A 24,154-nucleotide genomic window follows, 5' to 3' on the forward strand; every position below is an offset into this window, starting at 1 on the left:
ATTTTAAAGTTACATCGTAGTACAAATATTGATTTAATGAGAAACGCCCAAATCAGAAGAATATTTTACCTTGTTCCTTAATAATAATAAAACAAATTAAACATTTGCGCCGTGTATTAAACGTAAGTTTATTGTTTAGAAATTATTTCTATATTATTCGTAGTTTCATAAATCCTTGAAGTTATTGAAATGGAAAATATTTTTAGGCAAGACAGATATTACATCTGTTCTTTAAAAAAATACAAGCAGTCAATTAATGTATGTTAATTTTAATTACATGAAGTTCTTCAAACACAATGGTGTTGTTCAACATCCACTGTATGAACGAATATTATAGAATTTATTAATCAGCAATTACTTAATTTCTCTAATGAAGGTTCATTTCTAAACGCTAATTACAATGACAAACCGATCATGTTATATTTGAAGTATGGCTCTCACAAACACTCGCTAATGGAGTTATGGAGAGCCAAATAAATAATCTTTCATATTATCTTTTTAAATATAATTTATCTTATAAATATATTTCAGTAAAATCAGAAAATGCCTTCTGCAAAATACAATATATTTTTATTATGAGAACAACAGACATTAGGTGAAGCGCGAAGAAAACTCTTGAGGGAAAGAATATACAAATATATATATATATATATATATATATATATAAATGTGTATATATATTTTTCTTGCACCTTGTGTAACTAATGGTCCCTTGGCAATAAATTGCAGAAGAGAAATAGTATTATTTCTTTTCTGTACTACATACGTCTAGTGAGAATCCAACAAGAATCTGCACATATAGATGGAATACATGATGACTCAAAAAAAAGAGTGCGCGTAAGGTTCACACGCGTTAATGTAAAACTTATTTGCTTAAACTAAATTGCTTACACATGTAATTGTGTTTGAAGAAGTTCATGTAATTAAAATTAACATACATTCATTGACTGCCTCAGTCAGTCTCATTCTTTGAATAGCTGTGGTATCTGTCTTGTTTAAAAAATATTTTTCATTTTAATAACTCCAAAGATTTATAGAAACTACGAATAATATAGAAATACATAATTTCTAATCAATAAACTTATGTTTAGTACACGGCACTTAACAAAATATATTCTTTGACAAAGATGTAGTTAATTTTATAAACTAAATTTTTGTTAAAATAGTTATTAAACTATTTACAAGTTTAGGAGATACACATCAAAGGGTTAAATTTAGTCAAATATGTATGTATATATATATATATATATATATATATATATATATATATATATGTTCAATATTGACTCAAATAAAGGGAGGCCTTAGAACATTACAACCTTGTACAAAATAACATGTCCCTAGAATTAAATTCCTCACAAATTCACAGATTCTCAACACGTGCATAAATGCTTCATGTTTCACAGCGATTTTAAAGTATACCGAGTTGTTGTAGAGACTTTTTGTATTAGACAATATTGTAGAGTATTGAATTTTATATAAACTTATCATATACATCATTAATATTAATCGAATGGTTTAAAAGTTACAAGAGATACATAAAATGAACGCTCATAAACTAATTGCTAATGTTTAATAAAGTTGCAAATTATATTTTGAACTACCGAGTTGTTATTCTGTAATTTCTTCTGTTAGAGAAAGTTGTTGATGATTTAATTAGCAACATTTTTCTCTAATACATCATTCATACTAATCGAATGGTTTAAAAGTTACATAATATATAATAAACAAAGGCATTAACTTAAACAAAAGCAGTTCAAAATCAAAATAACTCCATAATATTCCAAATAATACAGATTTGCTTTAGAATGTCACACTTTTAGAAACACTTGTAGACAGTTTAATGCCGTACAAATATTTTTACATATTATACGCCTTGCAGGTTTTTAGGTATTTTTGCATAATTTTAAAAAATGTGTAAAAAACATATTAAGTTGCTCTAGGGTTATATAATTTAGAGTGTCTATTTACTATATATAATATAGTAAATTTACTATATATAATATAGTAAAATTTAGAGTATCTATTTACTATATATAAGTTGCTCTAGGGTTAAATAGTACGAGTATCTATTTACTAGGAATATTTACTCAAGTCAATGGACCGTTTTTGGTCTAAATTTTTTTACTGTGCTCCAATTTGTATGACATTTTGAATTTAGATTTATCTTACTCTAAAGTTTAAAAGTGAAATAATTTAGACTCCTTTGCCATTTCCTAGGGGGATGACATTCCTATCAGTGGTGTAATTTCATTTTTTTCAAAATGTATTTTTTTATAATGTTTTTCAAAAAAGCAAAATACTCATCATTTTATTTAAAGCAGTTGTACATTTAAGATCCATATGGGTGGGTGTATATACATTTCGGTATAAACTGTAGTGTAAAAACATAATTTTCAACTAATTTGTAAATACCAGTATAGATTATTTAAAAAATGGAACTTTTGAATTGTAAACATAAGTACAGGACAACGTCTGACGGATCATCTAGTTTTTAATAAAAATCATGGTTATAGTTTTAACCCTCAGTGCACAAGCTTTATTCTAGAAAGCTCACATATTAGTATGTTATGCATAAATATTTATATTTTGATAACAAGTACTAAAACTGATACATCTTCTTATAAAATCCTGAGATATTTACATTTTTCCTAACTAAAGTCCTCATTTTTCATACTAAACTACTTAGTAGCTTCCATGTATTTTCATACTAAACAAATTGTCACGACCATATTACTATTTTAAAGCAAATTTTTAAGGTATTAGACAAAATATTAGACAATTTATTTTTGAATATATTTTCGATATCGGGGAAAGTCCCGTAACGCCGGACGGCACCAAGAACCGGACACTCTATTTAATACGTATTATTTAAGCGAGTATAAATCGATTCATTTCAAAATATAAGTGAATGGGGCATGGGGGGCACACAGGTACAGGATCACGCGCCAAGCCTCGCCTGTGACGCACACGGCCACGGCGAGAGCAACCCTTTGTTGTTTTAGACGCAAAATCACGGCGTCATCTAAATATCAATGAAAGTAATTCTAGCGCATTTATGCATTTTCATTTGAGTGGCATGTAAAGATAAAAGTTGTACTTGATTGTTATCCGTAAAATGGTAGAATATCATTAGATCTTTTAACCAATTTTAGCAGGTGCCATCAAATGAACGAAAATGTCTGTCCCTTAGCACCGGACACTAAGTCGTCCCTTAGTGCCGGACAGTAATCATATTGATATTTCTTGTGAGAATATACGTAATATATTCTAATTATTCAATTTTGTTCTGTATGAGTGCTAACGTTCACTACATACCCCCATTCTTCGTAGTTTCTAGTCAAAGAATGAAAATCTTATGATGAATGCTCCAGCTGAGAGCATCGGTGTGGCCCAGCCAAAAGGGTGGATAAATTGTGATTTTTTTGCCATATCTAAGAATATTCGTCAAAGACACAAGTGTGGAGATGGCTACATATGTGATCATTGCAGGTTATTTTGAAATGTCCGGTACTAGGTGCCACTGTTCAAAATCATAGTTTTTGATACCAAAGTTTGATTGATAGTATTAATTATTTTTTAGCAAAGATTGCGGTTTTGTTAATTTAGTTTGATTTCTAACTTTGTTATCTAACATAAATCATAATTTAATAAACATTTCGTAAAATATTTTTTGATTTATTTATAAATAACTTTAGGTGTCCACCACTAGGGGACTTCCCCGAACACTATTTAAATTAATCAAATAATTAAATTATCAAACGATTAAAATTTGGAGTAGTAATATTTTTGCTTCAGTTACGATTTTAAAGTATACTGAGTTGCTTTAGGTCTCCATATTATTAAAAAATGTGTAGATTATTTATTTTGTAAACAACTTCTAAATTATTTCACTTGAATCAAGCAATCCGTTTAAAAGTTACAAGAGACATAATTAATAAACACATTATAATCATCTGGGTTAAAGATGCCGCGCTATAAATGGTACAGCGGGTCAATAAAGAGGAATGTATATTATTTTATATATACATATATACATTTATGTATATATCTGTATATTTCAGATAAAAACCGTGCTTATTATATAGAATCGTTCGAGTGTAAAGTGATTCTATTGAAAAAATCCATTCGCACATGCTGTCTCATTTTATATATAATATATATGGAAACAAACGCGTAGGAAAATCGTCGGAAAACGTTGGAAAAATAATGAAAACGATGACAAAAAACGTGCAAATGATTTGAGAACAAACAAAGCCGATGTGTATTTTTACAGAAATATATATAGTGAAAAATTTGAATTTTTTGAAAAAGATAAAATTAGTGCTCGAGATAATCGGGATGGGATTTATTTGTTGTATCTCTTGTAACTTTTAAACCATTCGATTATTATGAATGATGTGTTTGAGTAATTTGTTCATATTTCACTGTTATTCAATAAACTTTAAAACATGGGATTTGGGCCCATAACCTGTAAAATTTATGTGAAAGTTTATGTGAATAATTTGTTCATAATTAAATAATCTATCTTAAAGTCTATTATCATAATGTTGTACAACAACTCAGTATACTTTAAAATAGTAATTGAATTAATACATAATCTACAACATTGTCTTGAACTGATCTTGGATGTGTATTTATTTATTATATCCCTTGTAACTTCTAAACCATTCGATTAATATGAATGATGTATACAGCAAATTTATGCAAAATAAAATAATATAGATTTATTATGAACAACAAAATGCCATCAAATGCCCTTAAACCCTTATATAAATATATCTTCTATACAATATTGCAGGAAAGTCGTAAAAATGTCACATTATTTTTAGTAGTCTACTTAATTAATTTTAATCAAGAAATGTAATAAAAGTTAAGCGCTATAAACCCTCATTTTTACCTCGTAAAATATTAATATATATATATATATATATATATATATACTCGTATATATATATACATACATAAAATCTCTTATACATTCTTTTAATAAATATTTTGTAGTTGATTTTCTTAATAGTATATTTATATCTAATTTATTAATGAACAAATTGTTTTAAGAAGTTTTGTTATTATATATATATATATATATATATATATATATATATATATATAATTCTAATTATGAATTTAATTATAAACTCTTTTGTTCTGAAAGGTTTTTTCACCAAACAAGCCACAGATAAAAATTAACAAACCTAATTAACGAAAACACGAAGCAACTGACTTTTCTCACAGATAATTTTTTTCACCGAAGATTTTTTTACGACTTGTCGAAAAAATAAAAACAGAATAATAAAACAGACACTTTCCCTTACGAAATTGAGAAAACTTTCTTTGTATATATATATATATATATATATATATATATATATATATATAAGGGATGAAAGCAAATAATTAAAAGGATATTATTATTTCATCCCTTCGTTAAGATGTGATTTGATATAATGACTTCTTGATTGTTTCGTCAAGATTTTTGATAATGACTTTAATTTATATTTCTTTATATATAATATATACACACACATATATATATATATATATATATCTTATATATAAAATTCTTCTGTAATGGGGTATGAAAGGGTTAATCCTTCTAAACGATTATTCGTATATATATTCATAAATCTTCCTGAAGTTTGTTAAGGGAATTTTCTAGGATCTTTTGATTCATAGAAATATAGTTAGTTTGTAGAAATGAATGGAAAAAATTACAAAAAACCGCTTATCATTGTTTGACTTTGAAAATATTTGAGGCATAGTTAGACATTAAAAACAAATGAAGACTGCCATTTGCCAAACATTTCAATTCACCTATGGGCTATGACATTTTTAAAATATAATATATTTATGATTATGTAAAAGAAAAATATAATGTCTACATTATTATTGCCGTAAAGCAGCTGAGATGTGCCGAAAATAATATTAAGATACATTAAATATTGATAAAGTTATGATTGTTTAAGGGGGGCGATACATGTAACAAGAAAAAAAAAATCGATTTTTTTTTTTTTCATAAATCGTTACAATAACATCTCAAAAATATGCCTGTAAATATTCAAAACAAAATTATCATTATTTATACAATAAAAACTCATTTAAGTGCCACGCCTCAACTCTTATCTGTTCTATGTGTCAAAACTTTAAACGCGTTTTTTTCAAAACGACATTTTTGAAAGTTGCGGGCGTGATAACTCAAAAAGTTCTCAACCGATTCCAATGAAATTTTGCACACATCTACTTTACAGTAATAGCTTCTAGTTAAACCTCAAACATTCCAAAAAATGTTTCAAAAATTAACCCTTTTACCAAAAAAACCATTGAAAAAAAGGTGAAAAACCGAACTTTTTTTTTCTAAGGTGTGCCAATTTACGATTTTGTGACTTTTTTAATTTTTTTTTGGTTTAACTAGAAGATATATGTTTCATGAACACGTACAAACTAATTTTTTTAAATTCAGATCACCGTACGAAAAGTGAGAACGCCCGCAAATTGATGGCGTTTTCCGAGAGGGTCTTGGCAGATTTATTTTTACGGCAGCCATTTAAAAAGAAAAAAAATAAAAAAAAAATTTTTTTGTGTATTTTAATATATAATAAATAACCCTAAAAAAGTTCAAAAAGATTCAATCATTCCTTCCCAGTTTAAAAAGTCCTCAAAAAATGGTAAAAATTAAGGCGATTACATGTATCGCCCCCCTTAAAGAGTGCGCGGCTGTCCAACCAGAGAGTTTTTCAAGCCCTTTAACCCTTCGCCGTTTTAAAATAAGAGAAGTTACGGTAAAATTTATGATAGAGAAAGTTGTAGCTTATTTAATTACCTTTAAAATAGTATATTACAAGTTCTGATAAAATCAGAATTAAAAGAGTTATAATTCAATTAATGCTTCTGAACTTAAGATTAAGATAAGCATATTCCCAAAATATCAAGCAAATTGGAGCACAGTAAAAAAAATCACAGGGCACACGCTTTTTTTCCTCTTCATGAACTGCAATAATTTTGTTGATCGTTGGTTGAATAGAGCACGTGAACAGGATTTGACAAATTCATTCACTTTAAATATGAACTTAAAAAATAATGCATATTGAAATTATAATAAGAAATATGTAATTTAGATATTAAAATTACTAAAAGACAGTCAAAATATAGTACGAAATTATAAAAATTGTAGGCATGTTATTGAAGCAATTATTTTGGGTAGAAAAATTCAAGGTCTTATTGCACCTTTGCCGCGAATGCTATATATTAATTCTTTCTGAATTTGCTATACCTTTTAAAGGACTTCAATTTTCAACACGTGTATCTTATGTTATGACCATAAATCGCAACAGCAGACGATGATTTTTTGTGTGATAAATTTGGAAAATCAATGTTTTAGTCGTGAATAAACAAAAAATCATTCATTTATACATCTACAGGTATTACTAAAAATATTGTATAACCTTTGGCATTAAAATGATTTGAGCTATTGGAAATAAATTTGTTAGCAACTTTCAAATGTATATATAAATTTTGCTGTATTTTTGCAAATATATATATATATATATATATATATATATACGTGTGCTTATATAAACATTTTTCATATTTTCATGTAAGTCGATCCTTTTTGTATGGAGAAGATTGCGAAATAATGTAAACATATCGAAAAAATAAATATAACACATCTCAACCTTATATCGAAAGATAATCTTATTTTGATACAATATGTGCATACACATACACACACATATATATTTATATAGACTTTGTTAATACATATGTCAACATCAAATTCAGAATCATACAAAATATATATATATATATATACATATGTATGTATATATATAAAGAAGTTAATACAGAAAATAATTGAATATAGATTGAAAAAATAACAAGTCTTCTCAAGGTAATAAGATATTAGGCTTCTCGTCCTGATATATATATATATATATATATATATATACATATATTCGTTGTCACATTTTTGCTACAAAATTTCTCAATAAATTTAATTGTTTTATAATTTTTTTTCTCACATCTCATTATTAATAAAAATAGTACAAGTGTGTATAAAAAATATGAATAATTGTATACTAAATTCCACAATAAGATTTTAGATCTAAAATTGAGAAAAGCTTTTCTAAAAATAATGGTTTCGTATGCAAATTAGTATATGTAAGGCTTTTTGTTTGAAAACGTACAAGGCGTCTCCACCGTAAAAGCTCCCGAGCAATTTGTATATTACATATATTAAATTATATGTATATAATTGTGCATACGGATGAGTATAAGTATGTAATCAAATCTAAATGGGTTTATAAAATCTGAAATGTGTAAAATTATATTTAATACTTTGAAAACTTGTATACAAATTAAGTTATATATATATATATATATATATATATATATATGTATATATACACATATATTCTCCTCTATTCAGAATGAAAAACAAGCAAAAGTCTTCAATCAGAACTTTCACACTTCAACAAACCATTCGCAAATATTTTTCTAGTTCTCTCGTAATTAAAAGTTTGCTAAAAATTTTAAAAAACTTTTTCAAACTTTAAAAAAATATAAATAAAATGATCCAGAGCTAACATTCATTAAAGTAATTATGATTGTTAAATATATATATATATATATATACAGTGGTATGGATTTTAAATAAATTTCTAAAAACTCTCATACTATTTTTATAGATGTAACGCCCGATTTTTTAACGCAAATTAAATATTTTATATCAAAATCAAATTCAAGACTATTCAAATACATATATATATATATATATATATATATATTTGCATGATCTTAATCTTATTTTTGCAGCCATAAATAAATCTAATAATATATAATTTTGTTTCAGAATGTCAAACGTCTCCAGAAATAACTTCTACTTGGAAATCAAAAGAAAAATATTGAATGAAATTGAAAAACAAAATCTAAAAATACATGCATAAATTTATATAATAAACGTATTTAATATATATGTATATATATATATATATGTGTGTGTGTTAATAAAAATATATTTCTTCCATAATAAATTCAATTTCCATAATAAATCAAAAAGCTGCTCTTAAATAGAATCTTAATAGAATAAAAACATTCTTGATTTTAAATAGAATAGAGCTTTTATTGATTTGGACTAATTAACATTATTGTATATTGAATATATATATTTGAAATTACATTTTAAATTGATATTATTAAAATTAAATTTTATCAGATTAAAATTATTAAAATTAAATTATTATTATATAAATTAAATATTAATAGATATATAAATAAATTAATAACCTAATAGACATATAAATAATGATAGTGTCAAAAATATAAGTTATATTAATATAAATAATATAATAATTATAATGAATATACAAGTATGGATAATGATAATAATCTTAAAATATGTGCCACTATAATAAATAATGATAATAGCAAAAGATTCAATAACAATTATTATTAATTAATTTGTAGTGAATGGATTACAGAATTTGCAACATTATTAAAGTGCTTTTGTGTAAACTTGATAGTTTATAATAAATAAACATTTAAAAATGGCAATATTAAATTCTTGTTGCTGTTGGAGGTCGGTGAGAAAAGGGAGCTATGTCTGTGCAATATATACATTCGTAAGTTTATTTTATAATAATATCATTATGAATATATATATATATATATATATACATATATATGTGTGTGTATATATATATACATTGGTAAAATTGTGTAAAATTAATTCATCAAAACAAAATACTTGAAATACCAAAAATAATATTGCTTTAAACGTGTTCAAGAGCAAAGTCGCTTGCAACATATTCGCGATGGAATTAATTTTGAGGATACAATTCTATTTAATATTCTATATATAAATATATATATATATATATATATATATATATATTTCGGAAATATTCTTGCTACTTCAAAAATAATCCTTTTTCCATCTCAGGATTAATAAGAATAGTGCAAGTTTGTATAATATATCTGAATAATGCATACTAAATTTCACAACAAGATTTTAGATCTACAATTGAGAAGAGCTTCTCTAAAAATCATTGTTTTATATCAAATTAGTACATTGAGCTTTTTGAATGAAAATGTACAAGGCGTCTGTACCGTAAAAGCTCTCGAGCAATTTATATGTAACATATATTAAAATATATGTATATAAATGTGCATACGAATGAGTATAAGTATATATATATATATAAATTCACACGTCATAAAATCTTCTCTCTCAATCTAGATAATTTTCCTCTAATTAAATAGCATCCAATTAAACCGTGTCGTTAATTATAATTCTTGTACAGAATACCCAACTATTCGATGTCCCAGTCGGAATCTAATTAGAATTCTGTTAGGAATGCACTACTATCCGGCTACTAATGTCTTATTGGAATTCGGCGTTTGTATACATTCAGGGCGGGGTGAGAGGAAGTATCAATAGGTTTGTAATTGGGATGCACAATTACATTCATTGATGACAAGTTAATTGGATAGTATTGATAAGTTTGTCATTTTGGAAATTTACAGAATTTTTTGTACAAAGTTTGTTTAGAAAAATTTCGATTGGAAAGTGGAATGAGCTTAAAATTATTCTTATATATATTTAGATATATATATATATATATATATATATATATTACATTGCCTAAATTGTAATTCCGTTTACATAGATGAAACCAGTCAAAACTTGCACAAAAGAATATCACAACACAAAAACAATTCCAAAAAATAAAAACCAATATAAAACTATGCTCGCAGAACACATTAATGACATCAAACATAACATCGGTTTCCTCAATCCCACGATTCTACATTTCGAAAATAAATTATTTAAAAGAAGATTTTAGCCTAATATCATTAAACAATGAGCCGGCATAAAATAAAAAAACTGACAGCAATATAATTTATTTGTTTATTTTTTATCCATTTATTCATAAGAAAGCCGAAACCAATGATAAAAAATATATACGTTTATATACATATATACATATGCTTTGTACATATACATAAAGATCTTTAAGATAATCCCTCCTAAGTGATCACTCAAAATATCAGTAATCCCGTATTACAGGATCAGGACAATATATAAATATATTATATATAATACATATATATGTATATATATAAATATATATGAATTTATTATAATTGCTATGACATAAATTGCAATTTTTACGATCGAATGCAATTCTTCCTGCAGACACTTTGCTATTTTATGTCGAATCTCATAATGGAAATTATAAATAACACATATATAGATATATATACTTATACATATATATATATATATATATATATATATATGTGCATATTTAGGTCCATAAATCGATTATATATAAATGAACATTAAATTTACCATAAACTCTTATAATATTAATAAATATTCAACTTGTGTGAAAAATTGCGATAAAAATAACTAACTAATAAAATTATAAGAACGAATTTATATTATATACGAAGTATGACTTTAATTACATTATTGTTTTTAAATATTATACATATCTTTAATGCTATTATGAATATATAATTTATAATTTATCATTATATAAACGTCATTATATAAACTTTTTGAATAATAAAACTTCTTAAGAATTCCTTCGAAGAAAGAAAATGCATCTTATTTTCTCATTTCATTAGTTTATTACTCTGCACAAAGAAAATGCATCTCTTTTAATTCCGAACTTACATTTCACATAATTATGGGAATTTGTTCTCTCGGTATACACAATGTAGTTCATTAGTGAACAAATATATAGTAATTTTTTTTTAAAGAAAAAAAAAAGAAATCTGGCTAGCTACTAATGATACTATTCAAAATCTAATTGGGTAAATGATCTTGATTTAATGAAAAATGCCTGAATCAGAAGAATATTTTCTTGTTTCTTGAAAATAATAAAACAAATTAAACATTTGTGCCGTGTACAAACGTAAGTTTATTGATTAGAAATTATTTCTATATTAGGAAACAGTGGTGTATGGGGTTGGCATTAATAGTCAATAATTAATCTAGTATTTGTAGCAACTTTTATACTAATATTGATATAAATGATGCACGAGACAATATTGTATAAAATCAAACAATCTCGAACTTTTTCTTACAAAAAATGTCTGTAAGACTTCTCGATATACCCAAATTTGCATACATACAACATATTATATATTATTTTATAACAAACCAATCAAATAAGAAAAAACATGTCATGTAGGATTCTAATAAGATTTTCAAAAAAATCTGTACTCGAAGTAATACATGTCTTTTACGATGGATTTATATATTTTCAGAGTGCAAGAACTCTAAATATTCTCTCTTTGCACATTTAATGTACATAATAAATGTACTGTGAAACAAGCAAAGGATTTCTGATCGTAAAAAGCTTTCGTTTTATGAAAAAAAATATATAAATTGCCATCTCGAAATGTGAAATAAGTATTTGGTAATAACATGTGTTACATGAGGTAAAAAAGGAGCATAAAAGAAATATATATACACAAATACAGAAACTTTTCTTTTTAAAAACCAATTATGATATAATAAAAAAAATTGTGAATATAATATACACATAGACCCATTTTTTAAGGTATGCCAAAACGTAAATTTAATTCAAATCTTTGTACAAAGTGATTTCTTTTGGGTAATTTCTGTTTCTCATTTTGAATGTATATATGTATATATATATGAATTATCCTGTGGCTTTTCTACTAATCTCTGAATCCTGAAAACTTTGAGCTTTTTTATTGGATTTATTTTTTTAACGAAGAAACAACAAGGAAACAGGGACGAAACAAGAAGAAAATAAGGTGGCGGTTGCCTCTCACGAAATAATAATAGATTTATGCAAATTTCAATGCAAACAAATGTTTTTCGTTCGCGAAAAAATAAATTCCAAATTTAAAATTCAATATAAGAAGAGAATAGGAAATTTACATATTTATGTATATATATATATATATATATATATATATATATATATAAAGTTCTGTAACTTGATGAAATATTACTAATATTTTTATTATATACTTCATAGTGTAAAGCTCTTATCTAAAACTTCAGGACGAAAAGTTATTTACAAACTAAAGATTTTCCTCTCAACATCTATTCTGCATTCTTATGCAGTTTTCAGTCAAATACGATTCTTATTGGAATCCCTTTACAGTTTCGTATCGTTTGATAAAATTCCTTAAAGTAAACTAGAAGAATTTGCATCTAGTTCCTTTAAGATTTATATAAATATATATGATGATAGTTTTGTCGACGTTGATACATATTTGTAATATTTTTGCAGGCCAATCGTCAAATTAAAAAAAAAAAGATTAAATAACAAAATTATTTATTCCATTAAACGTTTCGACATTTGATGTGTGTCATCATTCAGTAATCTAAAAATAATAAATCAGTTTCTCACACCCCGCTCCCACTCCATCACTACACTTGCTTGTAACCTTGATCAGTGTTCATAATGCACCAGTATTAATAACATAAAATATAGGAGGGCAATATGTGCTCCTTCAGTTTCTTGTTGTTAATATAATAGTTATTATTATTTTACACAAATTTAGTGTTCAATCAAAAATTACATCATAATTAATTTTTTCTGTTGTTTTTCCTAGTTTGGTAAGTATAATTTCCTCCTTTTTTATATATTTATATTTATCATCAACTTTTTATATTTATGTTATATGTTTTTTAGATTGCTGAATGATTACTCACATCAAGTGACGAAACGTTTAATGGAATAAATAATTTTGTTATTTAATCTTTTTTTTAATTCGACGATTAGGCTGCAAAAATATTATAAATATATATATATATATATATATATATATATAATTGACGCTTATAGGCATTCATATGCACATTTATACATTAATTCCATATATTTCATGCATAAGTAGCTTGAGAGCTTTTACGGTGGAGACGCCTTGTACGTTTTCAAACAAAAAGCTCCACGTATACTAATTTGCATACAAAACTATTGTTTCTAGCTAAGCTTTTCTTAATTTCGTAAGCTCAATACAATTTATATTTAAATTACTTATAAATAATTAAATAATCGTTTTTATGTGCTAATTGCTTGAGTAAATAAATAAAATAAAAATACCAACATTTATATAAATATTTATATACACTATATTTTTGAATTTATTTATTTAATAAATACAACAAAGTATGACTCTTGTAGTATTTACACTATTTAATTAAATATATTATTATGATGATATTATTCTTTCTTGTAAGCTTTTTGTCTATTACAATGATTGATAATATCGATAATTATTGAATAATACATAAATAGTTATTTGTTTCGCCAAACATTACTAATTAGTAACCACAATCGACATGAATGTCACGTGCACGGACAAACGTGATTGTTTAATCATATAGAGAAATAATATAATATTATATTAATTCTCTATATGATTAAACAATCACGTTTGTTCCATCAAGTATATATATATATATATATATATATATATACATTTATTGTATATATTAGATATGAAAAGAATGCTAGAAAAGTCAAAATGAGAAAAGTTTTCCTTAAATCAAAGAAAAAACAAATAATGTGGATAAATGTAAGAAAACTTTTTGAGATGACCATGTGAAACAATTTTAATCATTGCCAAAATTCTTAGCAAAATGTTTGATATATATATGTATATGTATTTGTATATGTATATGTATATGTATATGTATGTGTATATTTTCTATGAATTTCTGTATAACTCAGTTAATTTCTCTAAGGGTTGCAAAATTAATGCAAATTTATTCAAGTTTATATTATGGAGACTGTTTTTGAATACAAAGTTGAAATAACTATATTCAAAACATATATGTATACATATATATATATATATATATATATATATATATATATATATATATATATATATATATATATATCCAGAATATAGTGAAAGAAAATTTGATTTTCTATCATTTACATATGCATAACTAATTAAACTTTTGTATAAAAATTTAAACAAAAATATTTAATTTTAATATATTTATTAAAGCTTGTACAGTATTTCATTAGTTTTAGAAAAACTTGAAAAAAAATGAGTGCGCGTAAGGTTCACACGCGATTGAAGTAAAACTTATTTGCTACTGTATACAAGATGGCATTTAAGTAAAAATATATACATTATATAACAATTTTGAATAATGTTTATTAGTAATATGGTAATATTCGTGATGCACACATTTGTTAGCGTCAACCATTATACATATTTATATAATGATAAATTATAAATTATATATTTATAATAGCATTAAGAATGTGTATAATATTGAAAAGCAATAATGTAATTAAAGTCATACTTCAAATATGACATGATCGGTTTGTCATTGTAATTAGCATTAAGAAATTAACCCTCATTAGAGAAATGAAGTAATTGTTTATTAATAAATTCTATAATAATCGTACACACTAATCGTACTAAAGAAATATTGTTTTCACAATTTTACTCATCATGTAATAATTGTGTTTGAAGAACTTCATGTAATTAAAATTAACATACATTCATTGACTGCTTTTATTTTATTTTTTACTTTTTCGCTGGCAATATAATCTCATTCTTTGAACTGTCTTGCCTAAAAAATATTTTCCATTTTAATAGCTTACAAAATTTATAGAAACTACGAATAATATAGAAAGTATTTCTAATCAATGAACTTACGTTTAGTACACGGCATAAATGTTTAATTTGTATTATTATTTTCAAGGAACAGGATAAAACATTCTTCTGATTCAGGCATTTTTCATGAAATCAAGATTTGTACTACGATGTAACTTTAAAGTGTTTATTTATCTATGCCGATTTTTTTGTTGATATCGGAACGCATACAACGTTGATGCCGGTACGCATACAACGACAGATCGCTATTCACATACACGACGACTAATCACAATCGACCCGTATAGAAATGATCTCATCGAGACCGATTGACGAACAGTTCTGGCGTAACGCACTTCCGTTGCATTTGTACCGATTTACAGACTAGTCGCGCCTAAAGAAGCTTTACTTCAAAAACTAGTTATATAAAAATCCTTTAAAGCCTTAATTATTCTCTATTTCTTATTTTATTAGTATATTGAATTAGAAATCCTTTTATTTATTTCTCAAATGAACTCACTTATTCCTCAGATAACTATCTGTGGGATAAGAAAATAACGATCCTTTTCGTTTTACGATTTTAGTTCGATGAGCTTTTCAACATTTACGACTTTTTTGTATGGAAATCGTTTTTTTATCGACGTTTTCTTTGTAGAGTGATTGAAAAAATAAGAACGAAAACTTTTTTTGTGATTTTATATGAAATTTTATAAAAAAAAACATAAATATTTTGTCTATTTAAGCCATTACTTTTCCAATTATTAATTTACTATATTGATTGATTGGTTTCATATAAAATGTCTGGGGCCCTCGAGTAATGTTTACTCAATCGACTTTTGTTTACATTTTATGACTCCGGAGCTGTAAATATCGTTTCAGGCAAAAACAAACAGTTTGATTTGATCGTAAAAAATAATTAAGAGGCTGCGATTTAATTTAATTAATTAATAGAGAGTTATTAAGCCGCTTGTGCTATGTGTAGTATAGATAAACTTGGTGAGTGCATTTATTTATTGTAGATCTTGTAACTTTTGAACCATTCAATTAATATAAATGGTGTACAAAACAAATTTATTTTTAATTTAGTAATCTGTAATTTGTTCTAACAATACAGAACTCTAGAACAACTCGGTGTACTTTAAATTAACCAATTAAAATACATAAGTGAATTAATTCAGTGTGCTCATTCAAAATGCAGCTACTTTAATTTATGCAACAGATTTATGCAATTGTATATTAAACTTGTTATAACTTCTAAACTGTAAATGCAAACTAAATTAACTATTATACTAAAATATACAGAATTGATAATAGATAATCTATAATAGTTTCTATAAAAATATGTATAATATTCAAAAACAATCATGTGAATAAAGTCATACTTCAAATGTGACATGATCGGTTTGTCATTGTAATTAGCATTTAGAAATGAATCTTTATTTTTTAATATTTGTTCATACAGTGGATTATGTTAAACAACGCCTAAACAAATATTGTTTTTGCAACTTCACTCATCATGTATTGTATTTAAAGAACTTTATGTAATAAAAATTAACATACATTCATTGACTGCTTGTATTTTTTTTACTTTTTCGCTGGCGATATAATCTCATTCTTTGAAAAAATATAATTATTTATTATAATATATTAAATAAAAATTATAATAATCATTATAATATATTAATATTTATTGTTTATTTATAGATTTATTTCACCATAATGGGATGTATGTTGGCAGCATTTCTACACAAAGAACGTCTGTATTTAATGGGTGAAACAGATGCTCCTGAAAGTTACAGTTTTTTAGAAGAAGAAATATCTAGAGGTCTGTATTCAACAATAATAATAGTAATAATAATAATAATAAACAGAGGAACTAATATTTTGCTCAAGTGTTACATTTGTGTTACGTTATCCTTACATTAAAAAATGTTATGTAAAAGAAACGTGGTTAGTGTTACCTCAACTTTACATAGTAGTTTTTTATATCATTTTCAAAAAAAAAGTTATTCGGCAGACCCATAATGATAATATTATTGAAATGAAGGAGTGGAATTTAATAATATAATAGATAATAAAAATAAAACAATTAATAATGATTATATTATAATAATAATAAAAAAACTTTTTGCAGCAGCGTTACATTTATGTTACGTTACCTAAATTGTAAAAATGTTATGTAAAAGAAACGTGTATTATACCTCAACATTTCTTATTTTTGTTTTTAAATTATATCTTATAATAATAATATTAGTATATACATAAAATATAAGAAATAAAAATAATATAATTTTATATTGTGATTTATGTTTTTTTTATTTTAGCAACAATGTCCCTGCACATAGTTTTGGTGGTTGTATCAATTTTGGGAGTTATTTCTTCTATTTTACTGTTTTTTGGGCTTTATAAGGTAATAAAAATAAATATTAATAAATAATAAAATATAAATATAATATAATAAATATTAATATATAAATATAATGTTTATATTAATTAATTTATTTATTTTTTCAGGATATGCGAATACTTCTTCTTCCTTGGATATATTTAGTTTCTCTTGACATTGCATTCGAGTTTTGTCATTTTATTTATTTGGTCATTCAAGATTCGGTGAGATTAATTATATATTTAAATCTCTAAATTTATTTTCAATATATTTATATATAATAAATAATAATAATATTATTATTTAATTTTACAGGTGTACTTGCATCCCATAGCAGGTGTTTTATACACAGCAGATTTCTTTGTTTTGTGTTTAAATGTGAGTTCATAAATAATATATATATATATATATATATATATATATATATATATCAGATTAATTGCTCTAATTGCGAACTTTTTATATCGGAGAAATTAGTCAAAACCTGAGTAAACATCTTCATCAACATAAAAATAACTCAAAAAATCCAAAACAATTTAAGACTATGTTAACCGAGCATATTATTAATTTAATCCATAATATAGATTTTTTCAACCCAAAAATTTTACATTTTGAAGAGAACGTAATTAAAAGAAGATTTGCTGAGGGGTTGTTTTTGAAATTGTATATCGACAGGGTCATAAACAAACGCTTCGACAATACGGTCCTGAATGAAACAAACACGTGGTTCCTAAATAGCGTGTCAAAATTTCCTAAAAAATGACAAGATTCCATCGCTTTTTAAATTTCCCGTTTTCCAGTTTTAATTTGTGTAGTTAAATTGATTGCAACTGAATGAAGGCTAAATGCTACCCGAAACGTATGGATTTTAAATATATTTCTAAAATTTTTAACTGAAATTAAATATATATTTTATTGCAGACATATGCATTACTCTGTGTGATTTCACAATACCAAGAATACAAAGCTGGTCGAGGCACTGCCAGTGATGATTTTGATCATTCGGTAAAAGAATTACCAACAAGCAGATATATAAACAAATTTATGTCATATTGTAAATATTTTTTAGATTCCTTCCCTAAGACTGCAATATTTATCACACCACAATGCTGCCAGAAATGCAAATCAAGCTGGCAGATCAGTAATTATTTTAAATAACAGTAACGCAGAAACTCAAATAAATTCAACAGATGTAAATATACAGCATTGTAATTTAAATAGAATCAATCAAGACAGTAATGCCTTACATGGAACCACTAATATTTCTGTAATTGGATTGGAACCAATGCGTAATGGTAATATTAAAATTAACTACCCACTAAACCAAACACTGTAACATTTACGTAGTTTTTATGAAACCGTATACATTGTACGAAACAGTTAAGTCACATAAATGTAAGCAATGTGAATAAACCAAAAATCGTAACACTTTCGTAGTTTTTGCGAAACCGCATGCAATGTACGAAACAGTTACGTAACATAAATGTAAGAATATAAATATATAGAAATTTCGCCGTTTTTTATGATAGATCGTTTTTTTTAATTGTATAAATTACATTAAGGATTATTTTCAAAATTTGATAATAGGATTCATAACTTTTAAGGATCAATTGACTGACGTGATTTCTGTTTGTAAATAATAAGTAACATCGTGTTACGTAATTCACCTTTCATATTTGTTACGAAACTGTGGTACATGAATGTGCCATGTTACAAAACTGTAGATTATTATAAGAAAATGAAAATAAGGAATATTCAGGCTCAAGTGCTACGTGAGTGTTTCGTTATTGTTACATTGACCAAAAATTACGTTAAAATAAACTTTTTCTTTAATATTTTTGTTAAAATATCTGACAATAATAGTAGTCATGATATAAATAAAAATTATACAATAAATAATGATTATAATAATGATAAAAACTTTTTGCAGCAATGTTACATTTATATTACGTTACCTAAATTGTAAAAATGTTATGTAAAAGAAACGTGTATTATGCTACCTATATATTTCTTATTTTTGTTTCTAAATTATATTTCATAATAATAATATTAGTAAAACAAAGGAATTATAAATAAAATATAAGGAATAAAAATAAAATATTTTTATATTGTAATGTATGTTTTTTATGTTAGCAACAAGGTCTGGTTTAGTGGGTTGAAATTAACTATTAACAAAAAAATGTTGTTTGTTCTTATTTTTAGATAAATCTAAGAATAACAACACAATATCTACACATAGAAATAATTTGAATAAAACTAGAAAAGTTAAGTTTCCTGATGAAAGAACTGTGATAGTTTCAGATGATCCGAGTCAAATCGATGTTGATATAGATATAGATATGGATACAGCTCGTGACAACACATCAGGTAAAACCCTAATATATATTTATACATATATAAAAGTATATATATTTATCTATTCAGAAATCTCCTCTTGCCAATGGAAATCTAACCAGCATCAACCAAGATTCGATGAAGAACCTCTTCTGCACCATTCACCAGAAGAACAAAGAAGTATTTTTGAAGGCGAATAATATTTAATGTTGACTGCAAATGGATTTGCAAAAGATGATTTAAACTTAGAAATAGAAAGATAGCATCGAGATAATCCAGGGAAGCTCTTGTATCAAGGAAGAGGAAAGTCAAGGAGTATTTAAAAAATGGATTTGTAAATATAGAAGAGAAAAGATTCTATAAATAAAATATTTTATAAGTGAATGGGTTTTGAACAATCCAAACTATATTGGAACCAAATCATTCTTCTTCAAAAAATTTGTTTGCATGAATATTTGATTGGATTCATGAACACAAAAATGTGTTTATATAATTAATCAAACCTAGATCAGGGTGGATGAAGTTAAATTGGATCTGATTATTGAAGTCAATAGTATGTAATACTAAGTTTTTATATATTTAAATATAATATTAAACGTTATTTATATATTTTATATTAATAACATTATATTAGCTTAATAAAATTTATTATGTATCGTATATCAATTTTATATGAGAAAAACCAATTGATTTATATATAATTAACATATTAATGAACCAAATATTTATATATACATTAATATAAATTTTATAAATATAGGATTTAAAATAAATGTTTTAACTTAAGAAAATTTATCATAAGTTTTACTGTTGCAAATGATTTTATTACTCTGGATTTTAAAATTTATTAAATGAGGTGTATATTTTATAATAAAAATTTTACTAAAATGTATTTTGTGTGTTCAATTAATTTATTTTTTAATAATATACTATGCATGATTTTTAATTTTATAGTAGTTTATTAATAAAGGATCCGCCATTTACATTTTTTTGGCAGCCATTTATAATTTTTAAGCAGCCATTAGGAATTTTTTGGCAGCCATTTCAAAGCAGGCAGCCATTTTAATGAAATTATTTTATATTATTATGTTTCAGAGTTTTCTGAACATTTTGGCATACCTTAGAAAAAGTGGATGTATGTGTGTGTTTATATGTGTGTGTTTATGTGTATGTGTGTGCGGATACAAAATTTCGTCGACGATTTCGGGAACACTAATCAACCGATTTGAATAATTCAGACGTGCTGATTAGTTTTTGGGGAACGCAGGTCTAGCCGTTCTGAAGATACGGGGCAAAAAGTGCCAAAAACGGTAACTCAGTTTTTAATAGAACGGAGCGTCCGATTTTAATAATTCAAAAAACATTTTACTTGCATTGACGAGGTAAAGAACTGATTAAATTTTTGGGAAGGCAGGTCCAGCGGTTATGGACTCTCAATGTAAATAAGTTAAAAGAATGTCATTTGGTGGTCAAAAATGTTTATTGGACATATGTTCATCAAATTATTAGATATTTTATAGAGATTTTATTAATGTGTACAAATTTTTTGTAAACTTTTTTGGGTTCCGTACCAAAATTTTTGATTACGGTACGGGAAGTTCTAGCAATTTGCTTTAAGGCACCATGCATATGCACCACTAGTTTGGACTTTTTTGCGATTACTATAACGGGAAGGTAACTAATTAGAAATAATGATAACAATAATAGTAGTCTGCACAAAGGCAGGTCATGGGCAGGTCCATGAGAGCACCACAAAAAACAAATTTCCCCCCCTTCCTGTTTATTATTCCCATTATCATCTTATTACTATTATTTAACTAATATATATTTTCTTATCCATGTATATTATACATATTTTTTTTATAAAATTCAAATTTGCCACCAAAATTTTAGTTTTTTTTCAAGGTTGTCAACCTATGCAACTTCACATTGTTCACATATTTATTTTGAGTGCATTTGCACAAATTACATATGTCAACTTTATGCATTTGAAATGCAGATAAAAACGTTCTTGTACGTTTAATTTTTATTTATTAGACAAAAATTATAAAGTAAGTATCCATAATAATCATATATAACAATAAAATAGTAAATAAACTTGTATTATACCAATTATGCTTGACATAAATATTTTGAGGTTATGTTAGGATCAAGATTTTGTTTAAAATTTATATATTTATATAAATTATGTTTGTTACTATTATTATTCATTTCAGATTTTAAAACGTGTTAAATGTGAGAGGCAATTGTTATTTAAATACTCGGACTTAGATATTAATAAAAAGAAACATGTCGAGACATAGGAATGTTCGGTCTATGAATTACAAGGATGGTGAGTTGGATGATTTTTATACTTATTTAGATGTAAGTTGGTAGTTTTATTGCAGTCTTTAGTTGTATTTTAGTTTTAATAATGCAATAAATTTAATAACAAAATCTTTGTTGCTGAAAGGAACACAAATTAGTGTCAAACACAATCTTTTCAATAGCTTTACGAGCTGCGTTGCATATATTATAATCTTATAATAATTTTGTTACTGAAGCATTTAAGACAAGTGATTGTCATTTGGAGGCACTATGTTTACAAATTGATTATTTCATTGATGTCTTTGATGGTATTTTAGTATTGATTATGTTTAAAAACAATTCTTTCAAAAGAAGAACATATCAAGACATAGGAATGTTTGGTCCATGAATTACAAGGATGGTCAGTTGGGTGATTTTTTACTAATTCCCACTTTTTAGACATAAATTTATAGCATAATTAAAGCTTTAGTTGTGTTTTAGTCTCAATAATGCAATAAACTTCATAATAAAATCATTGTTGCTGAAAGGAACACAAATTAGTGTCCAACACAATCTTTTCAATAGCTTTACAAGCTGCGTTGTGTATATTATAATCTTATGATGATTTTGTTACTAAAGTATTTAACACAAGTCATTATTATTTGGAGGCTTTATGTTTATAAAGTGATTATTTTATTGAAGTCTTTAATTGTGTTTCAGTCTTAATAATACCTAAAAATTGATTGAATTGATTGATTCAATGCTTAAAAGGAATTCTTTTGAAAATTCAAATATTGGCATGCACAATCTACATAATGAGCTGTATTATGAATATTATATTCCTAATTTTTTGCCAAAATATTTAATACAAGCAATTTTTACTTTTGAGGCGTCTTTGCATATAAATTGATCACTTGTTTTTGGAAACTTTACTCTACTTTGATAATTTATTCAGCAAAAAAACATTGTAAACAAACTTTAGATATATTCAATAACTTTACGATATTTACTATCAATATCTTAATGTGTGCTGTGTTTATAAATATAATGAGTTTTTCACCAAAATATTAAATACAGTTTAGTTATTGATATGATGTTTTTCTGGTAGCAGTTAATTTTAAAATAATGCTTTGAATTTATTACTAAAACTTGCTACTCAAATTTAACATTCTTACTTAATATATTTACTACAGAAATTATTTATTTATAGATGCAGGATTTTGGTATGATAAATTAAATTGAAACATAACTTTTTAATATAACAACAGAAGATAACTATGATAAGGAAGCATTATGTCTATATAAACAGAATTGTTATGTCTTCATTTTGAGCTTCTTCAAATTATGGACTTCTGTATTTCAATTTATTGTCATCATTTCTCAAGATACTTTATTTCTCAGCATATTTTCTTAGCAAATTACCTATACAATCTACATACTTCAATAGAAAAGTTTCTTTAGTCTTTTAATTAAAAATACTAATTAAAATTAAATTCCATAAGTCTTCCGACTTTAGTTTATTTTAAAATAATGCTG

At 25.2% G+C, this 24,154-nt stretch overlaps 2 protein-coding genes across 2 annotated transcripts in view; both read left to right on the top strand.

Annotated features, from left to right (window-relative positions):
• Positions 1-20,699, top strand: part of LOC113363889 — an 87,231-nt gene extending 66,532 nt beyond the window's left edge. The window contains exons 2-10 of the mRNA XM_026606374.1: positions 9,466-9,620; positions 17,317-17,437; positions 17,937-18,022; positions 18,127-18,222; positions 18,314-18,376; positions 18,920-19,003; positions 19,068-19,293; positions 20,201-20,365; positions 20,423-20,699. Of these exons, the coding sequence (XP_026462159.1) occupies positions 9,546-9,620; positions 17,317-17,437; positions 17,937-18,022; positions 18,127-18,222; positions 18,314-18,376; positions 18,920-19,003; positions 19,068-19,293; positions 20,201-20,365; positions 20,423-20,532 (1,026 nt within the window). The 5' untranslated portion in view covers positions 9,466-9,545 and the 3' untranslated portion in view covers positions 20,533-20,699. The remainder of the gene's footprint in view (positions 1-9,465; positions 9,621-17,316; positions 17,438-17,936; positions 18,023-18,126; positions 18,223-18,313; positions 18,377-18,919; positions 19,004-19,067; positions 19,294-20,200; positions 20,366-20,422) is intronic.
• Positions 20,700-22,290: 1,591 nt separating this feature from the next.
• The window catches only part of LOC113363064 (HBS1-like protein), a 28,370-nt gene continuing 26,506 nt past the window's right edge, over positions 22,291-24,154 (top strand). The window contains 2 exon segments of the mRNA XM_026605551.1: positions 22,291-22,383; positions 22,549-22,664. Of these exon segments, the coding sequence (XP_026461336.1) occupies positions 22,622-22,664 (43 nt within the window). The 5' untranslated portion in view covers positions 22,291-22,383; positions 22,549-22,621.

This window comes from Ctenocephalides felis, unplaced genomic scaffold (assembly GCF_003426905.1).
Source record: "Ctenocephalides felis isolate EL2017-DRISC unplaced genomic scaffold, ASM342690v1 CF-g0.4_SCAFFOLD_00845, whole genome shotgun sequence".
Taxonomy (NCBI): Eukaryota; Metazoa; Arthropoda; class Insecta; order Siphonaptera; family Pulicidae; genus Ctenocephalides; species Ctenocephalides felis.